General features: G+C 38.1%; 1 protein-coding gene across 1 annotated transcript in view; it reads left to right on the forward strand.

Annotated features, from left to right (window-relative positions):
* Cubn (cubilin) overlaps positions 1–24,810 on the forward strand; it is a 274,311-nt gene that overhangs the window by 155,597 nt on the left and 93,904 nt on the right. Inside the window, exons 32-40 of the mRNA XM_076831399.1 lie at positions 1,817–1,976; positions 3,512–3,625; positions 5,439–5,549; positions 6,828–6,956; positions 7,823–7,955; positions 17,318–17,523; positions 18,383–18,567; positions 19,685–19,877; positions 24,360–24,557. Of these exons, the coding sequence (XP_076687514.1) occupies positions 1,817–1,976; positions 3,512–3,625; positions 5,439–5,549; positions 6,828–6,956; positions 7,823–7,955; positions 17,318–17,523; positions 18,383–18,567; positions 19,685–19,877; positions 24,360–24,557 (1,429 nt within the window). The remainder of the gene's footprint in view (positions 1–1,816; positions 1,977–3,511; positions 3,626–5,438; positions 5,550–6,827; positions 6,957–7,822; positions 7,956–17,317; positions 17,524–18,382; positions 18,568–19,684; positions 19,878–24,359; positions 24,558–24,810) is intronic.

Raw genomic sequence — 24,810 nt, forward strand, 5'->3', positions numbered from 1 at the left:
GCATGCCAGGCGAGCGCGTTACCGCTTGAGCCACATCCCCAGCCCGAAACTGTAGTTTTAATTGGTTAAGAAAACATAATTTGGGGCTGGGGATGTGGCTCAAGCGGTAGCGCGCTCGCCTGGCATGCGCAGGGTGCTGGGTTCAATCCTCAGCACCACATAAAAATAAAATAAAGATGTTGTGTCCACCGAAAACTAAAAAATAAATATTAAAAAAATTCTCTCTCTCTCTCTCTCTCTCTCTCTAAAAAAGAAAAGAAAACATAATTTAATTTTTAGATAGTCTTATAAAATATGAATGGCAATTTGTTTTCAGTTAAACAGCCATATTTTAATCTCACAGTTTACATCCCATTATGGTGGCTGGCAGGGCATTGCATCTATGATGCTCAATTGATATCTTGCATCGAATTAAATGAAAGATTTTCAATTCTGGACTCTAAAGTCTACCCATATGGCTCAAAGTGACCTATTTAGGAATTGTGTGACTTGGCCACATTACTCAGGATCTTAGCAAAGACTGGAAGGATAAAATGGAGAGCATATGTGAAGGTCTGAATCCAGTTTCTGGAATATAGTAAGCACGTAATGAAGGGCAGATATTATTATTGTCATCCAAAGACAAGTAACTCATTTCTCCCTGGTTTACACATAAAAGTGTTCAAAAATCCATACTGGACAGAGTTCCAAGCCAATAGATGTCTAAGCTTCAAGTTCATAAATTGATACCGAGATTTGGGGTCTGTGTGATGTAGCCTCTTTTCCATTGGCAGGAATGGAGGGGCAGATAAGTTCCAGCATAGTACTGGGCAGAGTCAGAGCCCCAGACATTAAAAGAATTTTAAAAATGAGATAATTTTCTCAATCAGGCTCACATTGGAAGCATGCCATTTCTCTTGCTTCTTGACCATGACCCTATGAAGAACAAAAAGTTACAATAAATGTCCGGTTTCTGACAATGAATGGTTACGCATCATTGTTTCTCAACTATTTGCTCCTGCATTTGTTCTTGCAGTAAACATTCTCAGTTCACGTTGAGTGTATGACCTACCCCGAGGTGAAAGGAAGTAAGAAGGCTGTAAAAGGGACCAGTATTTATGAAAACATCCAGAGAACTAACAGTGGCTCTGGCAGAGAAATTCCTGCCAGATACTCAGGGTATCCCTAGAAATGATCAATGACTGATTCTTCTTATGAACATCAACATGCTCACATGAAGTAACCCTTGAAAGTTCCCGTGTAGTGTAGGACTGTTTAAGGTGCAATGACTGGACTGTCCGAGATGTAACCTGCTCAGTCCATCCTAGTTTGAATGGACAGACTGGTGGTAACGAGAGGCAGGTGAGGTATGGCTGGAGGGGGTGGGTCACTGCGGCTGTGCCCTGGAAGGGTCCATCTGCCCTGTGGCCCCATCCCTACCTCTTTCTCTGTTTCCTGACTCCACCATCAGGTGAGCAGCTTTCCTCCGCTGTGCCCTTCAGCGGAGGAAAACAAACATGATGTTGTTTCACCTTGGGCCCAGAGCACCACAGTTGGCCATCTGTGGACCGAGACCTCTGTAACCACGAGCCAAAAATAAATTTTTCCTCCTCTAAGTTGTTCCTGCCAGGTACTGATTTTAGTCACAGCGACAAAAGATTAACTAAAACTATTCTCATGCACCTAGGTATATGACAAGACAATAAACTAAAGCCAGTTTCACTAGTTCCAGCAAATGAGTGGGTTTCCACTGGCTCCCCAAGTGCACATGGACTGAGGGCCTCACAGAAGAAAGCCTGAAGTTCTGAGCCAGTTTTCCCATCTTCTGTCTTTGCAGACATATGATGGTGTCAGCTCTGCAAGCAGCCGCCTTGCCAGGGTGTGTGGAAGACAGCAGCCGACTAACCCCGTCATCTCTTCGGGGAACAGCCTCTTTGTGAGATTTCAGTCTGGCCCTTCCAGACAGAGCAGGGGCTTCCGAGCTCAATTCAGGCAAGGCAAGTACCCTGTGGCTCCCCAGACATGGGAGAAATTTGTTAAGTGGCTTGTTGGTGCTATGATAAAAGGAGACCAGTCCTCAGAAACCAATCACAGCCTCCCACTCAACATGCAAGAATTTGCATAGAACTAGGAAGCTGTGTCTCCTAATTATTCCAACTGCTGGTACTTTTATCCTTGTCTGACTGAGATGATATTGATTTCCTGGGGATGCGTATCTCTCTCAAAACTACTGTGTAATTTCAAAAAATTTTCAGACTAATATTTAAAGGTGCCACTGATACTAGAGTCAGTGTTGAGTCCACTGTTTTTATTCTAGAGTCCCTGATTCTCAGTGTTTCCCCCAAGACCTTTTCATCCATTGCCTTTCTTCGGATCCTTGGTGCAGATTAACCTTTTATCCAGCTTCAGCCACAGAAGGAACTCGGAGCTGGAGGGAGGGTTGATTGGCTCCTCCTTGGGGATGCTTTTTAGGTCGATGATTTAGATAATTCATTTCAAACTAACTTTTGTCTGTTTATCCATTACACCCATTTCAGAAGACTTGCTTGTATCTTATACTAAAGGGCCCTGGATGGGGAAAGTTCCTGAATTTAGATCTCCCAGCCATGGATGGTAGACTTGGGAACAAGACAGACTGTATTCATGTGACTCGATGATGTTTTTTAAGTGTCTTAATTTTTTTTTTAACATTTAATTATTCTTTTAAGTGTTGCTTCAGATTGAAAAGTCCCCACCAGCTCTTATTTGGACTACTATAACAGCCTCCTCAAGCTCACCCACCCCTTGCCCCATCTTCCTCCAAGGCTGCTTGCAAAAGCCTTGCTCCATTCACACCATCGAAGGTTCTAGTTTCTGTCTTGTCTCCCCAAGCCTGGAAAATGAAGCCAAAGCTTCTCTGCAGATGTTAGCCAGAGGTCCTACAACCTGCCCTGTTCTCCTTGCTGCATCACACTTGACACCCCACAACCCCCCGAGCAAACACTTCTTTGGTGTCTCTGCTCAGACTGTCTCCTCCCTGGACCACTAGTCCTCCCCCTCCACTAGCCACTGCCTCCTAGGCGACTCCTCTTTTGCTCTCCAGTGGCAATACTTTCTCCCTCTTCTGGGATTCCCACCGAACTTTGAGATACTGTGTTATTATTCTTAGGAAGTCTGTTCGACCAATATTTTCCTTAACAGAAGAAGTCATCTATAAATAGCTCATCCCTATACTTATAATTTACGAGTGGACAGAGTAAGCGACTCAGGCCAGAGTTTCGTTTGAATGACTCAGACAATCCATAGCCATTTAATGAGCTGTTCTATGCCTCTTCCCCACTTCCTGTAATTGAAGAATATCGTTGTAAATGTTAAGTGTGTTCCCATTTTCTGATGGTTTATGTGCAGCTTCCTTGGGTAGAAAACTTCCTTGGCATGCATTTCAGAAATAAGGGGGAAAAAATCACTTGTGTTTTCCTTCATCAAATAACGGTTTTGTACAGTCAGTAGAAATCAAAAGTACATGACACATGTGTGTGTTTGTGTCCCCCAGAGTGTGGAGGCCGCATCCTCACTGACTCTTTTGATACTATTTCCTCTCCATTGTTCCCGGCCAAGTATCCAAACAATCAAAACTGCAGCTGGATCATTCAAGCCCAACCTCCATGTAAGTAACAAAAATGAGAAAGGAAAGGTGTCCGGGGCAGACGTGTCTGTGGGAAGTCAATCTATGAGTAATGTTCTCATCTGCTTGGTGGTGACAATTGATGGCCTTCCTCCTCTTCTTTTGAAAGTCCCAGTTCCTGATATATACAAGAAAAAGCATTTCCTAAGCTGAAGTAATTTTTACTGATTCATCTTAATGTAAAAGTTGTTTTATTATTTTTTTTTCAAACTTTCAAGGCCCTAGCAACATTGGGGGGGGGAATAACAAACCTATATAACTCTGTTGTCTTGACTGGCACGTGAGACTGAGAATAAGCAAACATAATTGATAGTTTTGACATGTGTGCCTCAAGTATGGTAGAAGCTCAAGACAGTTGCTCTATGAACAAATGATGAATGCGAATCATAGGCTGCAGAAATACCTCACGGTTCAAGAATGCAATGCCACAAGCTTATAGATCTTCAATCCAAGTGGAAACTGATTATAAACCTGGCCTCTTCTGCAATGTATATAATTTAAAAATCTCAGCAGGAGCCTGGTAGAAACACTCAACAAGTGCTTCTTTTCTTTTCTTTTGTTTTTCTTTATTTTTTATTTTTTTTGAATCTAGAATCTTATTTTTTGACCTGGTAATGGTCTGTTGTTCAGGATTACTGTTCCCATTTTATTGGCAGAGAGAATTAGGAGACTCCCCCAGGCAACACAACAAAATGACTACAAAGGGGATGGGGCCATTATGAATCCTGTTGCATGTGAGCCCTGCCCTCCTTTGAGGTTTTCAGCAAAAAAGTTTTATGATTTCAGACACAATGTGGGAAAGTCAATAGCTTCTCTGCTCAGTTCAGGAATTAATGACCTATGTGAAAATAGGCAAGTCAATTAAACTTATCATCCCCCAGTACAAAATGATTTACAAAATGGAGTGTTTGATTTAAATATTATCTGACACATTCCTTAGTGGTGTTAAGAGTTAACAAATCAACAGCATCTTTGTTGATATGCCTAAGATGTGGGGGCCAGTGACGTAATCCTTAGCCAATTGCAGACTGGAGAGGGTTAGAGCCCTAACTGAGCCTGGAGAAAGAAGCCCCCTGCCTTGAGCTCAGCAGTTTTGTGCCTAAGGATTATTTTCTAATGAGTTGTAAAGCATTTAGATGAAAGATCTCAGTGCTTCAAGGACAACAACAGGAAAAGATCCTATTCTGAAGATTAGGGACCCTGGAAGAACAACAAAAGGAAAATGTACCAGGCACTTGATGTTCTGCAAGTAATTCAAAGCTTTCTTAGTAAATGACTCTGAACCTCCAGGGCACTAGCTCTGGCCTTAAAATAAACCTGAGTGGGCTACGTTGTGTTGTGCCAGGGAGAAAATAATGTCTCATTGACAAGTACATGTAAAGATTCAAAGTTTCTGGAATCTGTTCTCCTGAGAAAAAGGCTGAGGAGAGGAACAGGGTAAGGACAGATAACAATGTGTAATGACTGGAGTTTCCAGCAAGGCAGACCCAGAGTTCCTGGGAGAGTCTATCCAAGAGCCCTGTTATTTACAACTTCCAGCTTTGCAGATTCTACAGGCTCTTTCAAAAACATTCATTGTGTTGATTGTGTTGCTCTTCAAAAGAAAATCCTTGAGGAGAGAAGTTGTCCCCACCCCCTCTTTTCTCACTCAACCACTGGGCAAATCTGCTAGATTTCTTACTTCCCTGCTGGAAGACCCTCAACTGAGGTTATCCCAAGTGAAATTTCTCTGTGTATGTTTTTTTAGCAGTATGTTCAACAATAATCTCCCCCACCCTTTATTTTTTTCTTACAGTCAATCATATTACTCTCTCCTTTACCCACTTTGGACTTGAAAGCAGTACAAGATGCACACACGACTTTCTAGAAGTTTTAGATGGCGATTACTATGATGCACCCCTCCGAGGTACTGCAGTGCATGCTCAAATACAGCTGTGGTTTGGGCTGTCTCTGGTTTATGTACCTACATATTTATAGGTTTCCACTCAAGCCTAAATGTTTCCAATAAATATGAAGAGTAGCATGAGCCAAGTAAAGGTAATTAGAGGGTAGGCAAGCAGGATTTAACATAGGGTTCAAGAAACTCAGCTCATTTAAATTCAAGGATATGAATAGTTTGTGTGTGTGTATTTTTTTTTTTTTTTTTAGAAAATTTAAAAAATTGCAACTGCCTGAAATAGTAGTGGAATGAAGGCCATTTCAGCATTAGAATTGTCAGGAGTTTTTTGTTAATATTCAAAAAAAGTTCTTACATTCACCTAGAGCCTGTTTCTTTGTCCTCAGTGGAAGCAAAAACAATTTTTATCACTTAATTAAATTAAAAATTTGTTTAGACATCCCAGTAAAATTAAAATGTGCTACTAATTTTTTAAATGTCTTCAAGTAACATCATCTCAGGTCATTTAAGCTTTCTCTGTGAATTTACTTTTTTTTTTTTTTTTTTTTAGTTTTGTTACACAAGCCTCTTTCTGTCAGAGAAGAGATTTTGCTTTGCCGTTTGCCTATGGAGACAATAAAGGGCAATCAGTGAACACCCTATGCCGTGTGCACACCTCTCATTGAATTGCCTGAGATAATTGTCCATAAACATTTTGACCAAAGATGAGAGTGTGCTCATTTATCATTTTAACAAAAACTTATATACCATGCTCTGTGCTGAATACTATTCTAAATACTCTCTGAATAGGAGTTCAATCCTCAAGCCCTTAGGGTACAGGTTTCGTTATTTTCAGCTTACCCCTTTTCATAGGGAGAAGCAAGGCACAGAGCCTGTACAACTTGCCTCATGTCTGGTAGCTGGTAAATGGCAGAGCCGAGAGTTGAATTCTGGTCATCTGGCTCCGACTTCCACACTTTTCCCCCTGCAGTTCCTTGAGACTCTGAGTAATAGTGCATTAATTGTGCAGGTCCCTACTGTGTCTTATTTTAGTACATTTGGAGCCAAGACGTCTGTTTTTTCTCTAGCCCTCTCTTATTCTTTATCTGTGTATCACCATCTCTCCTATGCTTGTATTTAAACTCTATTTTAAATGTTCAGGCCTTGCCTCAAACACCAACTCTGACTTAGATGGCTCTGGTCGTGACTTTTCTGTGTGCTCGGGTCTCTGGTGATTCTAGTAGGGTTACACTTATGACCTCTGCCAGATCACCGTTCATTCTTCTTGTCACCATCTTTGTTATTTAGGACGTTACTGTGGCACCTCCATGCCCCACCCCATCACATCCTTCGGCAGTGCCCTGACGCTGAGGTTCGTCTCTGATTCCGGACTGAATTTTGATGGTTTTCATGCCACATATGCTGCATCCACATCGGGTAAGAAACTTTAGCAAGTGGCTGGACTAGGTCAGCAGGAGTGCGGCGGAAGTCCTGGGTTTGTTGTTTAGGACTTTTTCAAAGTTGGGGGCTACTTTCCTGAATCACCTCTCTGGCGCACTTGACCTTCTTCAAGTTCTGGGAATACTGGGGAGAAGGGGCTGGAGACCTATCTTTTTAGCCCCCCACCTCATGATCTCAATTGACTTGTTGACCTGTGTCCTGGTGATGCTTGTTGCGGTGGCCCCTGGCTGCCAGCATCCGATGGCACCTCCATCTCCTATGGATGGACAACCACATGGCTGTTCTGTCTCCTGAGCCTCGATGCTGGGCTCAGGCAGTGTATGGGTATTGACAGAGATGGCGGGGTCGATGAAGCGGATGGAGAGGAAAGGAAGAGACCATGCCGCCTTGGGCTTCTTGGCCAGGAGAGGGCTGTTTCAACTCTCAGTCCTGGGGTACTAAAAAGCTAAAGCCCAGCTAGAAGGTGGGTGTGTGTGTCCAGTCTCCCGAGAAGGAGAAGCTGGAAACTGCCTTCTCTTCTAGGCCAGGGTAGAAAATAATCTTGTTCAGGAAAAACAAATGGTTGTAGGGTTAAAAACAAGTCTTTTATTCCCTGGGTATAGTTCATGGGGAGAAAAAGATTTTAGAAAAAGTGCCGAGATCCCTTCTGATCCAGCCACTGTGGGGCTCTTGGTTTCCAGTTTTTGAATCTTTTCCTTATACAGGGCACGGGTTTTTGTAACTGAGATGGAGATTCCAATCACTTGATGCTGGTTCCAGTGCTGTCTCTGCTCTGTTTTAACTGGCCCGCACCCATCTTTACTCTGACACTCCCTTTCTTTTTCTTTTTTTTTTTTTTCTAGCTTGTGGTGGAACCTTCCACATGGCCGAAGGCATCTTGGACAGCCCTGGCTACCCCGAAGTTTATCCTCCTAATATGGAATGTGTCTGGAACATTGTCAGTTCCCCTGGCAACCGACTCCAGCTGTCTTTTATGTAAATCCTTTTTTATGGGGTATTGTTTCAGTGCTAATGAATCTGCAGGAAGGAAGCCCTGTTACTAATAGGATGGACAACTAACAGCACATGTGTCCAAGCAACTGCTAAAAGGAATACAGTGGGGACTTTAGGAAATATTTTTTCATATTTCCTCTGTTTTAGTCATAGTTTGGGTTTTAAATAGCGTTAAGATTCTCTCAAGAGTGGTTCTAGCGTCCTGCCTGACATTGCCAGCATTACATTCTTAAGCTTTTGGTCCATAAATTTGGGAAATATTTATGTTCAGAGAACTATACTTTTTTATCTTTTGTTAGAATCAGGTACATTGGTTCTTTCAGAACATCGCTAACATCCTCTCTTCCAAGGGAGAGCTCCATATCAAATAAACTTCTTCACTCCCGTGCCTTATCCCTACCCCAATCCACTTCAATCTCTTTTTCTATCAAAAGAATGAGTTTGGAAATTCTTTTGGAACTTAGTAGTTGATTTGCAAAATCACTCTCGTGCTTCTCATTGAACTCTAGCACTTTTGGAATATGGACTATGGATGTAGATCAGTAAGATCCTGTCACATTCCTAGTCACCTTACTTAAATGAAACAGGAATAATAGTATCTCCCAAAAGTAGATGTAAAAAAACACATGGTGTGTGCAACAGGATTTTTTGATCAACCAATACAGGGGTACTGTGGTGTGCCACCTTGCTAATGGATACTTAACAAATGCCTCGGTGAGGATAATTTGGTGTTTAAATTGCCATTTTGAATTAAAACTGTGCACCATATTGTAGTGGTACATATTATTGGGCTATGGTTGGAATTGCTAATTCTATTTTGAAGGCAATACTTTAAAAAAAAAAAGAGAGATTGTGAGAGAATTTTTTAATATTTATTTTTTAGTTTTCAGTGGACACAACATCTTTATTTTTTATTTTTATGTGGTGCTGAGGATCGAACCAACGGCCATGCCAGGCGAGCGTACTACCACTTGAGCCACATCCCCAGCCCAATACTTTTCTTAATGTTGAGATGAGTGGGTTGTTTTCAGGATACTTTCCTATTTATTCAAAAGTCTGGCTCTTCTTAGAATCTGTGCAGCAAGAGCTGATTAAAAATATGAGACAACAACTTATTTGTGGACCAAGTTCAAACATCTCAAGTTGCTTTCTCTAATCCATCATAGTGCCTCTTCAGGGTGCATGTGGCATTGTGCTAAGACAAAGCCACCCTCTGCATGCCTGAAAGGCAGTACAAATTTAGACTGCCACAAGGGAAGGAGGTTTTAGCTCCTCTTTGTCTTTACTGAAGGCACAAAATTCAGTATGGGACAAACCTATGTATATAATTTTTACCTGACATCTTTATCCCTTTATTAAGCAAATGCTTATCAAGACCCTAAGCACATAGTAGGTACTTGCTACTCCCATGCTAGGTGCTTTATTGATAATGATAAACAAAACATGATGTCCTTACAGTGAAGTCCAGGGCCCTTCCTGTGGCTTAGTGGGCCTCATACTTGCAGATAAAATGACTTTCCTCTGGGTCTTCACCAAATTCACACTGATGGCCACCCTGACATCCAGTGGTTGTCAGAAACCCGGCTATGTGCTAGTAACGTTTAAGAGAGAAGATCCCAGTTCTTGATGAATTATTAATAAATGAACATCAGAGGCTTTTTAATTGAAACCTCAAAAGATGAATTTCATCTGTAGCATGGTCATAAGAGCAAGCTTCTAAGACCACTGCTAGGATTAAAGATGTCAAATTTGAAACGTATAGCACAAGTGTGTTGCTCAGCGTTGGGTGAATGTTAATTCTCTCAGTCTCTGCCATTTCCAAAGTATCTTCTCTGCTACTTCACAAATAAATCCAAATGGACCACAGTGGACTTTCCTCATGGAGGATGGGAGCTTATGTATTCAAGCACAAGTTTCATCCATTTTACTGTTTAACGGACCCTGTGTCTCAATTGCTGTGCAAAAAAATCATAGCAACTCTGCTGTTTCCTTGCTCGCCTAGAAGTTAATTTTTAGTACTTTGTGTTACTTGCTTGAGTTTTATTGTTAAAATGAATTTTGTGGAAGGCAAGATGCTTTTTTACATGGAGATGGTAATAAGAATGGTTTCATGGCAAGGCTTCTGAGTTATTTCTGCCCTGATCTAAACTGTATCCAGATGGATACTTAGAACCCGCACCCCCCTTGCTTGAGCCTGTGAGAAGCATATGAGAAACATATGAATCACATCAAGTTCTCAAACACAGGGTTTGGATTGTGGATACAGTGGTGGTAAAATTGAATAGAGAGAAAAACTGGAGAAATTATGGTTGGATTTGCAACAAAAAGAGAAGGGAGAAATAAAACCTAAAAAGGAGAGGTTTTTTTTTTTTTTTTTTTTTTGGTTTTTTTATTTATTTATTTATTTATTTTTGTAAAGCAGATATTTAAAGGAATTAGCAGAAATTGTATTTTCTGCTTGCAGAGTGCTTTTAGAAAATGATTGGTTTTGGTTCAAGAATCTGCATGAGATAATAAGAAACAGTGATTGTATTATTTTTGTTCCACATTGTATTTTTAACTAATGATCTTAGCCAAAAGATAGGTTCGTTTATGAAAGGTACTGGCCTAAAGCAGAGATTTACAGTAAATATAAAGCTTTTAAAAAAGTTAGTTTTTTCTCCTTCGGTACTGGGGATTGAACTCAGGGGCACTCGACCACTGAGCCACATCCCCAGCCCTATTTTGTATTTTATTTAGAGACAGGATCTTACTGAGTTGCTTAGCACCTCACTTTCGCTGAGGCTGACTTTGAACTCATGATCCTCCTGCCTCACTCTTCTGAGCCCTTGGAATTATAGGCATGCGCCACTGTGCCTGGCTAGTTTGTTTCTTATAGATATTGACCTACCATGATTTCTACCATGATTCATGAAATGTCTTGCTTTGTTTTGTTCTTGCTATTTAGCACTAGATTATAGTACAGTGCTAGAAAACACCTTCACTTCGTGATTTGGACAGTTAGGCAAAGCTCTACTGTGCCTATTGATCACATGGACTCTCACTAAAATTAGTGTTCCCATCCAGTTAGTTAGTGGGACCTGATTGTTTATTTCAAACAAACTCTCTGATGATGTGGATGCTGCAGGACCATGTATGGCATTTGGAGCAGAAAGATTTTAGAGGTCATTTCATGCAATTTCCCTTCTGAGGAAAATAATCTCCCTTTCTTCCATTTCTGCTTTCTGAGAAGCAGAAGAAAACAATTTTATCACATCTTGCATTTTGATAATATTATGGGTAGTAAACTTGAGCATGGATTTAAGCAGGAAATCCGCAGTCTCCCTAAAAGATGGATTTAGGTCATTTTCTTGCCAAAAAAAAAAAAAAAGTGATTGTAGGTATGCATTTCATATTGCAAAACACAAGATTGTCAAGGGAATAAAGGGAGGCAAGATAAATACATACTTTGCCCAATGTGGATATGTCCTAATTTCTTCACTTCTCAATTATTAATCCTCCTTTGCTGCTAAGCCTGCATCTAGAATATAGTCAAGATGATCTGTATTGTAATGACCCACTTACTGGGATCTTGAGAGCCACCAACTCTGTTTTTCTGGTTAAGAGATTTACCAGTGCTGGGATCTGGTTTGAGAAGCGGGGTGGTAGAGCAAAGCTTGCTCCCATGCTCTGGTTAGCAATGAACACTGGAACGTGAACCTGATACAGAGGGCCTCAGGTGGCCCAGCCTCCCAGCTGGTTGCCCTAAGCATTTTAATCCATTAGCTGGGATGGAGCCCCAGGGGAGCCCTGTGCTGACCTCAGACACTGTGGAGTTTCACCGCACACCATTTTCAGCACTGACTGAAAGATACAGCACGTTTTCTATTCTTGAGATATTTTAGATTTTTTTTTTCCCTCCTGATGGATTTTTCTCTGTGATCTTATTAAGCCATTTAAGCCATTCTTTCTTGGTCTTGTCCTTCCTCTTAGCCAATCTCCCTCCAACAACTTAAGGAAAAAGAATAGTTTGTACTTGGTTTACTCTTTTTTTTTTTTTTTTTTTTACTAATTGGATTATCTTTTCCTTTAAAAATTACTTTTATGTAAGAAAAATGTTACAGGGCAGCAAAAGTTCCATCTGTCTTTCTTTACCTTCTTGTCACAGCAGTAACCCAGGTCTTGGATGTTGCATGTATCATTTCTGTACATATTTCATCCCTTTAATATATATGGGTATATCCAACCCCACTGCATGGAGCACTGCTTTCTGTTTTACATTTTACATGCATGGAACCACACTTATTGATTGGCCTGGAATTGCACTGAATTTATAAATTAATTTTGGAAAATTTACCATCTTTATGATCGTGACACTTCACATTCTTGAACTTGGGCTATCTCTCCATTAATTTAGGTCTTTTTTATGTTTATGGATAAAATTTTATGTTTTTTCCATAAAGGTCTAATAGGTCTTTTATTACATTTATCCCTAGGCATCTTATTTTAAATTGCTATTGAAAACAGCATCCTTTTTTAAATGACAGATGTAACCTGATGTCCTTCCTAAAATAGCCCTTTATTGTACTTGATTTTTTCCTGCTAGAATTTACCTCATTGTATATGTATCCTTCCTCCTACCTAGAATAAGCTCCCTAAAAAAGAGGAACAATGTCTAATTTTCTTTGTTATTCTGTCCCTAATCCCCATGACAATATCAGGCAGTATAGCAATCAAAATGTGTGTGTGTGTGTGTGTGTGTGTGTGTGTGTGTGTGTGTGTGAGAGAGAGAGAGAGAGAGAGAGAGAGAGAGAGAGAGAGATTTTATTTAATTAATTTTATTTTATTTTTTACACAAATGGAGCACTTTTCATTTCTCTGATTGTTCATGATATAGAGTCACACCATTTGTACAATCATACCCATACATATGGGTAATAATGTTTGTCTCATTCCACCATCTTCCCCCATACACACACCCTCTCCCCTCCCTTTCCTTCTCTCTGCTCAATTCAAAGTTCCTCCATTCTCTCCCACCCCATTCCCATTATGGATCAGCATGCACTTATCAGAGAAAGCATCTGGCTTTTGGATTTGAGGGACTGGCTTACTTCTCTTAGCATGATCTTATCCAACTCTGCCCATTTACCTGTAAGTGCCATAATTTCATTCTTCTTTAAGGCTGAATAATATTCCATCATGTATATATATCACAGTTTATTTATCCATTCATCTATTGAAGGGCACCTAGGCTGTTTTCACTGTTTAGCTATTGTGAATTGAGCTGCTATAAACATTGAGGTGGCTACATCACTGTAGCATGCTGATTTTTAAGTCCTTTGGATATAGACCAAGGAGTGGGATAGCTGGGTCAAATGGTGGCTCCTTTCCAAGTTTTGTAAGGAATCTCCATACTGCTTTCCAAAGTGGTTGCACCATTTTGCAATCCCACCAACAATGAATCAGTGTACCTTTTCCTCCATATCCTCACGAGCACTTATTGTTGCTTGAATTCTTGATAATTGCCATTCTGACTTGAGTGAAATGAAATCTTAGAGTACTTTTGATTTGCATTTCTCTAATGCTAGAGATGTTGAACATTTTTTTAAAATTGTTGATCAATTGTGTATCTTCTTGTGTGAAGTGTCTGCTCATTTCCTTAGCCCATTTATTGATTAGTAGTTTTTTTGGTGTAAAGTGTTTTGAATTCTTTATATATCCTAGAGATGAGTGCTCTGTCTGATGTGCATTTGGTAAAAATTTGCTCCCATTCTGTAGGCTCTCTCTTCACTTCATTAATTGTTTCTTTTGCTGAGAGAAAGCTTTTCAGTTTGAATCCATCCAATTTATTTATTATATCTTTAATTAATTTATTTATTTTTATGTGGTGCTAAGGATCAAACCCAGGGCCTCGCCTGTGCTAGGCAAGCGCTCTACTGCTGAGCCACAACCCCAGACCCTCATTGAATTTATTTATTGATTCTTGATTTTATTTCTTGTGCTTTAGGAGTCTTGTTAAGGAAGTCAGGTCCTGAGCTGACATGATAAAGATCTGGGCCGGCTTTTTCTTCTATTAGGTGCAGAGTCTCTGTTCTAATTCCTAGGTCCTTGATCCACTTTGAGTTGGGTTTTGTGCAGGGTGAGAGAGAGAGTTTTAATTTCATTTTGCTGTATATGGATTTCCAGTTTTCCCTGCACCATTTGTTGAAGAGGCTATCTTTTCTCCAATGTATGTTTTTGGCGCCTTTGTCTAGTATGAGATAACTGTATTTATGTGGGTTTGTCTTGGTGTCCTCTACTTTGTACCATTGATCTACATGTCTGTTTTGATGCCAATACCATGCAGTTTTTGTTACCATAGCTCTGCAGTATAGTTTAAGTTCTGATGTTGTGATGCCTCCTGCTTCTTGCTAAGAATTGCTTTGGCTATTCTGGCTCTCCTATTTTTTCAAATGAATTTCATAATTGCCTTTTCTATATCTTTTTTTAATTAATTTTTATTGTTGGTTGTTCAAAACATTACATAGTTCTTGATGTATCATATTTCACACTTTGATTCAAGTGGGATATGAACTCCCATTTTTACCCCGTATACAGATTGCAGAATCACATCAGTTGCACATCCATTGATTTATATATTGCCATACTAGTAAAGGAATGATGTTGGGATTTTAATTTGAATTGCATTAAATCTGTATAGTGCTTTTAATAGTATGGTCATTTTTATAATATTAATTCTGTCTAAGAACAAGGGAGATCTTTACATCTTCTCAGGTCTTCTTTAATTTATTTAGTGTTCTGTAGTTTTCATTGTAGAGATCTTTCACCTCTTTTGTTAGATTGATTCCTAAGTTTTTTTTTCTTTTCTTTTCTTTGAGGCTATTGTAAATGGGGTAGTTTTCCTAATTTCTCTTTCAGAAGATTTGTCACTGATATACAGAAATGCATTTGATCTATGTGGGTTGATTTTATATCCTGCTACTTTGCTGAATTCATTTATTAGTTCTAGAAGTTTTCCAATGGAGCTTTTTGGATCCTCTAAGTTTAGAATCATGTTGTCAGCAAATAGTGATAGTTTTAAGTTCTTATTTTCCTATTTGTATCCCTTTAATTTCTTTCATCTGTCTAATTGCTCTGGCTAGAGTTTCCAGAACTATGTTGAATACAAGTGGTGAAAGAAGACATGCCTGTCTTGTTTCAGTTTTTAAGGGGAATGCTTCCAATTTTTCTCCATTTAGAATAACGTTGACCTAGGGCTTAACATAGATAGCTTTTACAAAGTTGAGATCTGTCCTATGTTTCTATTTTTCTTGGGTAAATACCTAGGAGTGGAATTAAATTAGATGTGTATTTAATTTAACAAGAAGCTGCCCAGTATTTTCTTGAAGTGTTTGTGGGTATACAGTCCCACCAGAAATAGATGAGACCTCCAGTTTCTCTGCACGATTGTCAACATTGGATCTCATCAGTCTTTTTATTTTAGCCATTCTGGTGGATGTAAATAATGTCTGGTTGTCCTAGTAATGGCCAGTCTGATGAGGAGCCACGTGGTGCACTTTCACGTTCTCATAGGCCAGTCATTCACCTTCCCTTAGGAATGTCTATTCAAGTCTGCCCATTTTTAAATTCATTTGTTTTTTCATTGTCTGGGGAATTCCTTTTATATTCTAGCTTTGAGTCCCTTGTTAGATGCATGCTTTGCAAGTAACTTCCCTCACCCCACCCAGTCTGTAAGTTGCCTATTCCCTTTTTTCCCCTCCCTTTCTTTTTCTCTTCCTCCTTCCTCCTTCCCTCCCTGCTTCCTCCCCCCTCTCTTTTTTTCTTGAATAGAACCCAGGGGTGCTTTACCACTTAGCCCCATTCCCAGCCCTTTTTATTTTTAAGTTTCTCATTAAATAGTTGAGGTGTCACTAAATTGCTGAGGCTGGCCTCAAATTTGCAATCTTCCTGCCTCAGCCTCCCTAGTTTGGGATTGTAGGTGCATGTCACTGTGCGTAGCACCTATTCATTTTCTTATGTCTTTAATGAGGAGAAATATGTTTGATAAAATTACGCTTACCAATTCTTTATCTTATGATTAGTGCTTTTTGCATTTTAAGAAATATTTGCCTATCAAAGTTGCAAAGGTATTCTTCTGTCTTCTTCTAGGAGTTTTACGGTTCTGGTTTTTATGTTTACATCTATGAGACATATTAAATTATTTTCCATATATGAAGAGAGGCGGGAGCTGAGGTTTTTTTTTCTTTTCTTTTTCTCTGTTCATAAGGATATTCAATTATTACAAACCATTTTTTAAAATTGTCTTGGTACCTTTCATCATGTTGTATTGACTCTATATTTATAAGTTCTCCTCTGGAATTTTTTTTTTTTCCTATTTCATTCTACTGTTTGTACACTCTTACCCCCAAACTGTGTTTTCTTGATCTCCTTCAACTTTTTAAATATCAAGATCAAATTTTAAAAGCATTCATCTAGCACCTGGGTCTTCCAGACTCTATCTGTGTTGCTTATAACAATCATATGACATGGCTGTCATTTCTTATCTGCCAACCCCCATCACATCACAGTTGCAAGAATATAAGACAAGTTAAATGGGCCACATTTGAACACCAGCCTGTATTATTATAAATCCTGTCATTTTTCTACCAGTCCAGAAGTTGCCTTTGCAAGGAACTTAAATTCTACCAAAAACTATCCCATCATGCCACTCCAGCTACATCTTAGTGGTTTCTCGGTGATGCTCAATTTTTTAACCAAACTGGATATCTGGCAGGTTCTACAGTATTCCCCACCCTTTTCTGAACAGGTGCCTTTGTTGGACAGCACTCTGTGCTTTTAATAGTCTAATGCTTACATTTCTATCTCAAAAAATCTCTTCATCCATCTATTACTGAACCCAACAATCAGATGTGATAATGCTGCTTCAACCAGTTGGTTGGTTTATTTATTTATTTATTTATTTAGCTGGTGCAGGGGATTGAACTCGGGGCCTCTTACAGGCTAAGCATATGCTCTACTTTCGAGCTACAATTTCAGCCCGCTCTTATATTATTGCTTTATAGTTCCAACAATATTTGCGATATTATTATTACTGTTATTGTTATTATTATTTCTGTATTCTTGCCCAGTTTTTTCCCACTAGGAGGAAAAATCTTTGAGGGTAGCATATTGTCTTTGTGTCTCTTATACAGGCATTTCAACAAATTTGAGTGAAAGAAATATTTTGCTATAGCCAAAGGACCTTGTGATCCAAATTAAAGAAAGTTTTCAAAAAGTGAACACGTTAACCCAGCATGTGATTCAGGATAACCCGAAAGATGATTCTTTCAGTTTAATCCCTATTAACTTTGTTTTCTCCAAATCAGATCTTTCCAGTTGGAAGACTCTCAGAACTGTAGCAGAGATTTTGTGGAGATACGGGAAGGAAATGCCACGGGTCCCTTGGTGGGACGATACTGTGGAAACCTCCTCCCACTCAATTATTCATCTGTTTTGGGGCATATTCTGTGGATCAGATTTGTCTCAGATGGCTCAGGCAGTGGAATGGGCTTCCAGGCTACATTTGCTAAGAGTAAGTTGTTCTATTTTCGTGATGGCTCCCAAAATATGTCCTATAAAGTAGACATGATAACAAAATTTTCAGTAATGCATTAAAGAATCCTGAACTCTAGGCTCTTCTCCCATATTGTCTATGGAATTACTTTATTATAAGGTATATTAGAAGAACTAAAGCACATATGAATGGTTCATTGAGAGCAAGAGAGAACATTCTCAATAGTTCGAATATCATTTTAAGCTTTAGTTTCTATCTAATGCCAAATTGAAATTTTTATGATATTGTTTTAAAGAGTCTTCTGATATAGTTCATGTTGGATATTTCATCGATCAAATGTGTTTCATTTGATCCCATAAAAACATTCAATATTACTTGGTATTGATTATAAGTGCCTATATATTTGAACTACAGAATATACTTCCAATAGAATAAAATGTTAACTTTTTATTTTTTAACTCAGATTTTTTATAATGGGCTATTCTGTTTGTTCAGTTTCTCTTGTAGGATTTAAAAAGAAAAGCACTCCCTTTAAAACAAACAAACAAACAAACAAACAAAGCAGAATAGGTGAAGCACCTTCCAGCATCCCTGAGGTCTGGGAGCCCCTTTTCACACGGGAAGTTGTCTCCTCTTTTCAGACCAGGCAACCTTTCAAGGAGATGGAATTCCATTCTCAAAATCACCCTTCTCCAAGGAATTAATAGAGAGTCCAGAATTCAAAAGGGAAGCTATATTTCTTTCAGTAGTCAGAAAGGAAATCACAGTCCATTAGAAGTCTATCCTTTTTAACATCCCTTGTGTTTTGTTTTGTTTTTTATTTGATCAAAGAGTTATTCTAAGTAGGTCTGATTTACTACTCTGTTTTCCCTCCTAGTATTTGGCAATGATAATATTGTGGGAACTCATGGGAAAATCGCCTCTCCCTTCTGGCCAGCAAATTACCCCCACAACTCTAACTACAAATGGACAGTAAGTGTGAATGCATCTCAAGTTATCCAGGGGAGAATCTTGGAGATGGACATTGAAGCAACTCACAACTGCTATTATGACAAACTAAGGGTGAGTTTCTGTGTACAATGTTTATAATTTTGATTGGTTGCTATTGGTCGGCCCTAAATCATGATTAGTACCTCTATATTACCTGAACAAAGGTGATTCCAGTTTTATATTTATTATTTTCTATTCTGTATCTAAAGATATTTTGTTTGAGTATTATTGTTATTCACTTATTGGGCTTTGTCTAAGCATGCATGTATGTACAGATTTTTTTCTCTCTTGTATCCCATTATCCTGTTTGTTCTCATGTTGGAGTGCTGAAAATGTAAAGGATCATGGATAAATAAATAGATCCAATAATTGGGTGATAATTGCCATTCAGACCTTGGTTGCCATTCAGACCTTGGCTACTGTAGGAATAACAGAAACACTATCAGATACCTCCAGACAGGATCCTTTCTTATTCATCTTTGATGCTCTCTGCCTTGAGTAGGACCCTGTACCTGATGGATATTCAATATATAAGGAAACAATTATTACATAATTTGAAAAAATTAGATTCAGGAGAAGATTTTATAATAACTGTTGTAAATGAAATTGTGGCCAATTACTTGGCAACCATGACAAAATGTGTCTCTAAATAGATATTTTAATATTTTAAACCAAATTAAAGAGTTGACGACTTTGAATGTGCTGAGTACTGCAGGATGCGGTTCTTATTTTTGTCACGGATTCTTCTTTCCTTATGTGGAGATTTGACTCTTAGGATGCTTGCTCACTTTTTCTCATTAAATTTTTCCTTTTTCTTCTTTTTTCCTAATTGCTCCCTTTGAGGCCGCAGAACACATTAAGTATGATTGTTGAGTAACTTTTCTACTTTCTGCTTTTCCACATACAAGTTTTACTATAAATCACCTAATAAGCTATATCCCACAGAGCATGTTTATTAATACAATTCTGCAAGAAAGCTATAAATATTTTAAAATAACTTCCTTAAATTATTGGTAATAATAATTTACATCAATGGCATTTCTGTTTTAAACTGAAATAAAATATTTGCTTATTTTTTATTATAATCAAGTAGCGATACAAGGCATCTTTAAAATTTTCTTTTTTTATGGAGAGAAATACAGGTAATTGTCTAATTATAATATCTCTGATTTGTTTTTTTTACATGCAGATTTTTGATGGGTTGGATATTCATTCCATCCTAATTGGAACTTACTGTGGTACCCAGCCTGAAACTTTTAGCTCCAGTAGAAATTCTTTGACCTTTCAGTTTTCTTCTGACTCTTCAGTCTCAGGGAAGGGATTTCTCCTGGAGTGGTTTGCAGTAGATATTCCTGCTGGACCTTTGCCTACCATTGCTGCAGGTCTGTTTGGTATTGAATAGCATTCTTTTCAGGACTGATATGTGCAGGCCAATATTTCAAAGGGTCCAATCACAAATGATGTTCTTTCTTTATGCTTTCAGGTGTCTTAAAATTCATAAATACTACACTTTGTAAAAAAAAATTTTCATTGTTTCTTAAAAATGAATGTTTCTTGTTATGATTTTCATATATAGAGGTGCTAGATATTCATGAAGATAAACTACTTATAATTTCTAATAACTATTTGAGAGTTCTCTAAAAATTTGATTTATAATACCAGAGAGAGAGAGAGAGAGAGAGAGAGAGAGAGAGAGTGAGTTGTTAGGATCAACTAAACAGATAGTAACTTTTTCCCCCTAAATTTTATTTCATAAAAAAAACACATGTTAAAAGCTTTATTAAAAATAATAAAGCTTAAATTTTTATATGTATTAACATATTGACCATTGTATCATCAGCATTTCTTACTCATGCAATTTTGGCCAATGAATTTAATTCAACAAATATTTATGGATGATTTATTATGGATACAGTGAGGTCACTAAGAAAGGAAACCAATATACAATCTCTACCTCCAGGGGCTTAAAAGTAATTGGGAAAAACAAAGTACTTATGTGTAGTTAATAACAGTTGAGTAGTTAAATGATTAGGTAACAAAGCAAGAGGTTCAGTTGGTAAATAAGCAACCATAAAAATGAGCTTGATGTGGACTAGGTCACTGATAGAAATTTCACATTTTGCCTGACTGCAGTGGTGCACACCTGTAATCCCAGCTACTCGGGAGGCCGAGGCAGGAGTGTCGCAAGTTCAAGGCCAGCCTGGGTAACTTCACAAAAACTCTGATTCACAATACAATAAAAAGGGATTGGGATACAGCTCAGTGATATGGTGCTTGCCTAGCATGCACAAGGACCTGGGTTCAATCCCAGCACTGCAAAAACAAAAACAAAAACAACAAACAAAAAAACCCAAGAAACAAACAAACAAATAACAACAATGCATCAAGTAGGAAAACATTAGTCAGCGTATCAGTCAGGAAATGCTCAGTCATGTTCCAAACTCTTAGTAACTGAAAACAGGGAGGTCTCTTTCTTGTTCACTGTCCAAGTCCTTCATAGATTGGGTGCCTGTCATCATCATCACTGCCTAACGGAGGCTGTTGGAGCTGCTCTCTGGTACATTGTCTGTGATCATGGCAGGAGGCAAAAGAGCCTGGAATGTCTCAGGCTGAAAGTGCTAGTGTGAAAGTGGCACTTATCTTTTGCTCATAATTTTTTGACTGAAACTGGTCAAATGTCCTCACCCAACCATAAGACAATCAGGGAATCCAACTCTAACAAGTATTTGAAAGTTGGGTAAAATAAAATATTTGGCAGGCAGCATTAATGACTCAAAGTCTGCTGTTGTGACAACTATCTTTGATAAATTCAAGATAAGGAATATTTCATAGGAAGGAAAAAAATTGAAGGTATCAGGTAACATTCAGTATTTGGATTTTCCACTTCAAAATTGCTCTTTTTGAAAACTTCCATAGCCTGGATAGTACCAGGATGGCAGAATTAGGACCTAGTCCCAGTGTACTTTATATTCTCCCTCTAATAGTCCCAGTACTAGTCAAACATATGGTATAAAGTCAAAAATTTCTGGATTGTTAAACTATATACCTCTGGAAATCTATCTATAAAAGTGATAAAAATACTGGGCAAAAAATTGGTCAAAATCAAATTTGGGGGGACTCTAGAAATTAACCAAAGCCTTACAACAAGCTCATTGGTTTTTTATTCAAGAAAATAGCAGAATCTCAGTGAGAATGGTCACTTTGTGGTATCTTAACTTTTGTAGTCCCATCCTTCCTCCTCTTGCTAGCTGAGGAGTAGCCTCACAGCAGCCTCACAAAGATGGTAGATGTGAAAACCACAGCTTAGCAACATAGGAAGAGGGCTGAACAGTTTGGGATCTCCAGAAAACAGGCTATCTCCAAGGAATTTCCATTATTTGACCTGTCTAGCAGCTTCTTGGAAAATTGCTTTCTCACATCTTGTCTTCATTTGACCTGCCTAAAGAGCTCACTGTGTAAACAGCCTTACCCTTAGGGTACTTGTCAAAACAATCAGCAGCAGTTGTCTAATATCACAACTACTTGAGGCAGTGATACCAGTAATAGCTAACAGGAAACTGACCAAAAAAGTATAAATGGAAAAACTAAAGAATGAGAGAGATGTCTAAGGCTTTAAAAAACTCTGACATATTTCTGGGAGTCTAGAAGACCACACACATGTACATGCCTATTTGTATTCCCAAGGAAAGACCCAAGAAGATCCTAATTCCTCACCTCCATATGATCTTGAGTGTCTGTGAAAGTTAAAATTAAAAGCTCAGGCAGAGTTGTAAACTGTCTACTGGAACCTTATTCCAATGTACACATCATTCCAAAATTCCTTGGAAATAAATGGGAGACTTATATCTCTACCTAATGATTAGTTGACCAATCATTTGAACAGAAACTCAGTGGCTATATACAACAAAGAATACAAACATTATAGAACTAGTGCAAATAGTCATTAAACTAACAATAACATTAAACCTTGGATGGTATTAATTTCCAAAGTTCTCTGTTTAAAAATGCCCAGTTTTCAAAAAACAACAGCAAAATAATGAGACACAAAGAAACTGGAATGTATAGCTCCCACCAAGGAAAAGAACAATCAAAAGAGACTATGTTGGAACCCAAGAGGTTGGCCTCAATTAACAAAGATATAAAATTAGGTATTATAAATATATTTAAAAAGCTAAAGGGGATGGTATCTAAGGAATTAAAGGAAAGTAAGAGAATAATGTCTCACCAAGTGGAGATTATCAAAAAGTGATAGGAAAAAACATTTTTTTTTTAAGAGAATCAACTAGAAACTTTGCAGTTGGCAAGCATGACTGAAATAAAAATGCACTGGAAAGGCTCAGGACCAAATCTGAGCAAGCAGAAAAAAGAATCCACAAACTTGGAGTTCATTGTGATTATCCTGCCTGAAGAAAGGAAATAAAGAAAATCGTACAGAGCCTCAGATACCATCAAGTATGACAATATATGTATAATAAGAGTCCCAGAAGATGAGAATAGCATGAAAGAGAAACAAAGAATGTTTGAAGTAATTGTGTCTGAATACATCTGAAATTCAATGAAAAATATTAATCGATGCATCCAAGAAGCCTAACAAACTTCAAGAATGATAAACTCAAAAAGTTCTAGGCCCAGACACAGCATAGTCAAACTGTGAAAGATGAATATAAAGATCTTATCTTGAAGATTCAAAGACTGAGACTTGTCACGTTAAATTTTCTGTAGGATTAATCAAATCCATGAAGACCAGAAGGCAAATCCAAAGTGCTGAAATAAAAAGACTGTCTAATCAAGAATTCTATATTAAGCACAAATCCAAACACTTCCAGTTAAATGAAACCACAGAATTCATTGTTAGCAGTCCTGCCCTATGAGAAATATAAGAGTAGGCTCTTCAGGCTGAAATTAAAGGTCCTTGTAAATCTTCAGAACCTACTAGTATGGTAAAGATAACTATATAATTAAATGTAAAAGACAGTATAAATGTATTTTTGTTTGTAATTATTTTCTTCTATCATCTTATTTTTAAAATAACCTCATAAAGCAATAATTATAAAACTACATTATGGACTTATAATATTTATAATTTTAATTTGATGGCAATAAATTTCATAAAGGATGAGAAGGGCAGGAATTGGGATATACAAGTTAAGCATTTATAATCTAAAATGTTCTAAAATCTTAAACTTTCTGAGCACCCAGAACATTTCAGATTTTGCAGCATTTTGAATTTTATATCTTTCTTTCTTTTTCTCCCTTCCCCTTTGGTACCAGAGACTGAACCCAGAGCACATAAACCCTGAGCCACATCCCCAGTTCTTTTTATTTTGAGACAGGGTCTTGCTAATTTGCTTAGGGCCTCATTAAGTTGCTGAGACTGGCTTTGAACTTGCAATCCTCCTGCTTCGGCCTCCCAAGCTGCTGAGATTACAGGCATGCGCCACTGTGCCTGATCTCAAATTTTGTGTTTTCATATTAGGGATGTTTAGATAGTAAAATCTATGCAAATATTCCAAAATTTAAAAAAAAAAACAAAAAACTTTAAAATCTGAAAGATTTCTGGTCCGAAGAATTTTGGGTTGTCATATACTTACTTATGCTTACCTAGTAATCAACACTCAATAATAAAAGAAGAGTATGACAAAATTATGGCAAACAAGTATAACATGTTACAATTTTCATACATAAAAAAGTGAAATACAGAAATCATGGCCATCTGAATCAGTAAGTTTAATACAATATTTATTGATTTCTTTGAGAAACTTGTTCCAATTGATTTCAGTATAGAGCAATCAATTTAAAGTGGAAAAGTGTTGGTATCTTTCCCTTTTTAGAGGTATTCCAAGGTGTTGCTTTTTATTCTGCAGGTGCTTGTGGCGGGTTCCTGAGGACTGGAGAAGCGCCACTCTTTCTTTTCTCCCCAGGCTGGCCTGGCAGCTACAGTAATGGGGCCGACTGTACCTGGCTCATCCAGGCTCCTGATTCTACTGTGGAACTCAATATCCTCTACATGGATGTTGAATCTCACCCAGCCTGTGACTATGATAGCCTCGTGATAAGAGATGGTGAGAAAAATTAAAAGAAAAACATTCTGAGTTTCAACACTGACACTTATTTAGTTGTATTCCGTTCTCGTTATACTTGTTTATAGCCTCTGTTCATTTTGTATGGAATTTCATAGATACTATGATCAACGAAGCCATCAAATACTAGAATTGGCCTTAATTTCTGGACAATGTAAGGAAAATCTTAAATTTTCCTGATACAAAATGTCAGGAATCACACAAAATTCTTAAGAGAAGACAAATATATTTGAGA

This window comes from Callospermophilus lateralis, chromosome 13 (genome assembly GCF_048772815.1).
Source record: "Callospermophilus lateralis isolate mCalLat2 chromosome 13, mCalLat2.hap1, whole genome shotgun sequence".
NCBI lineage: Eukaryota > Metazoa > Chordata > Mammalia > Rodentia > Sciuridae > Callospermophilus > Callospermophilus lateralis.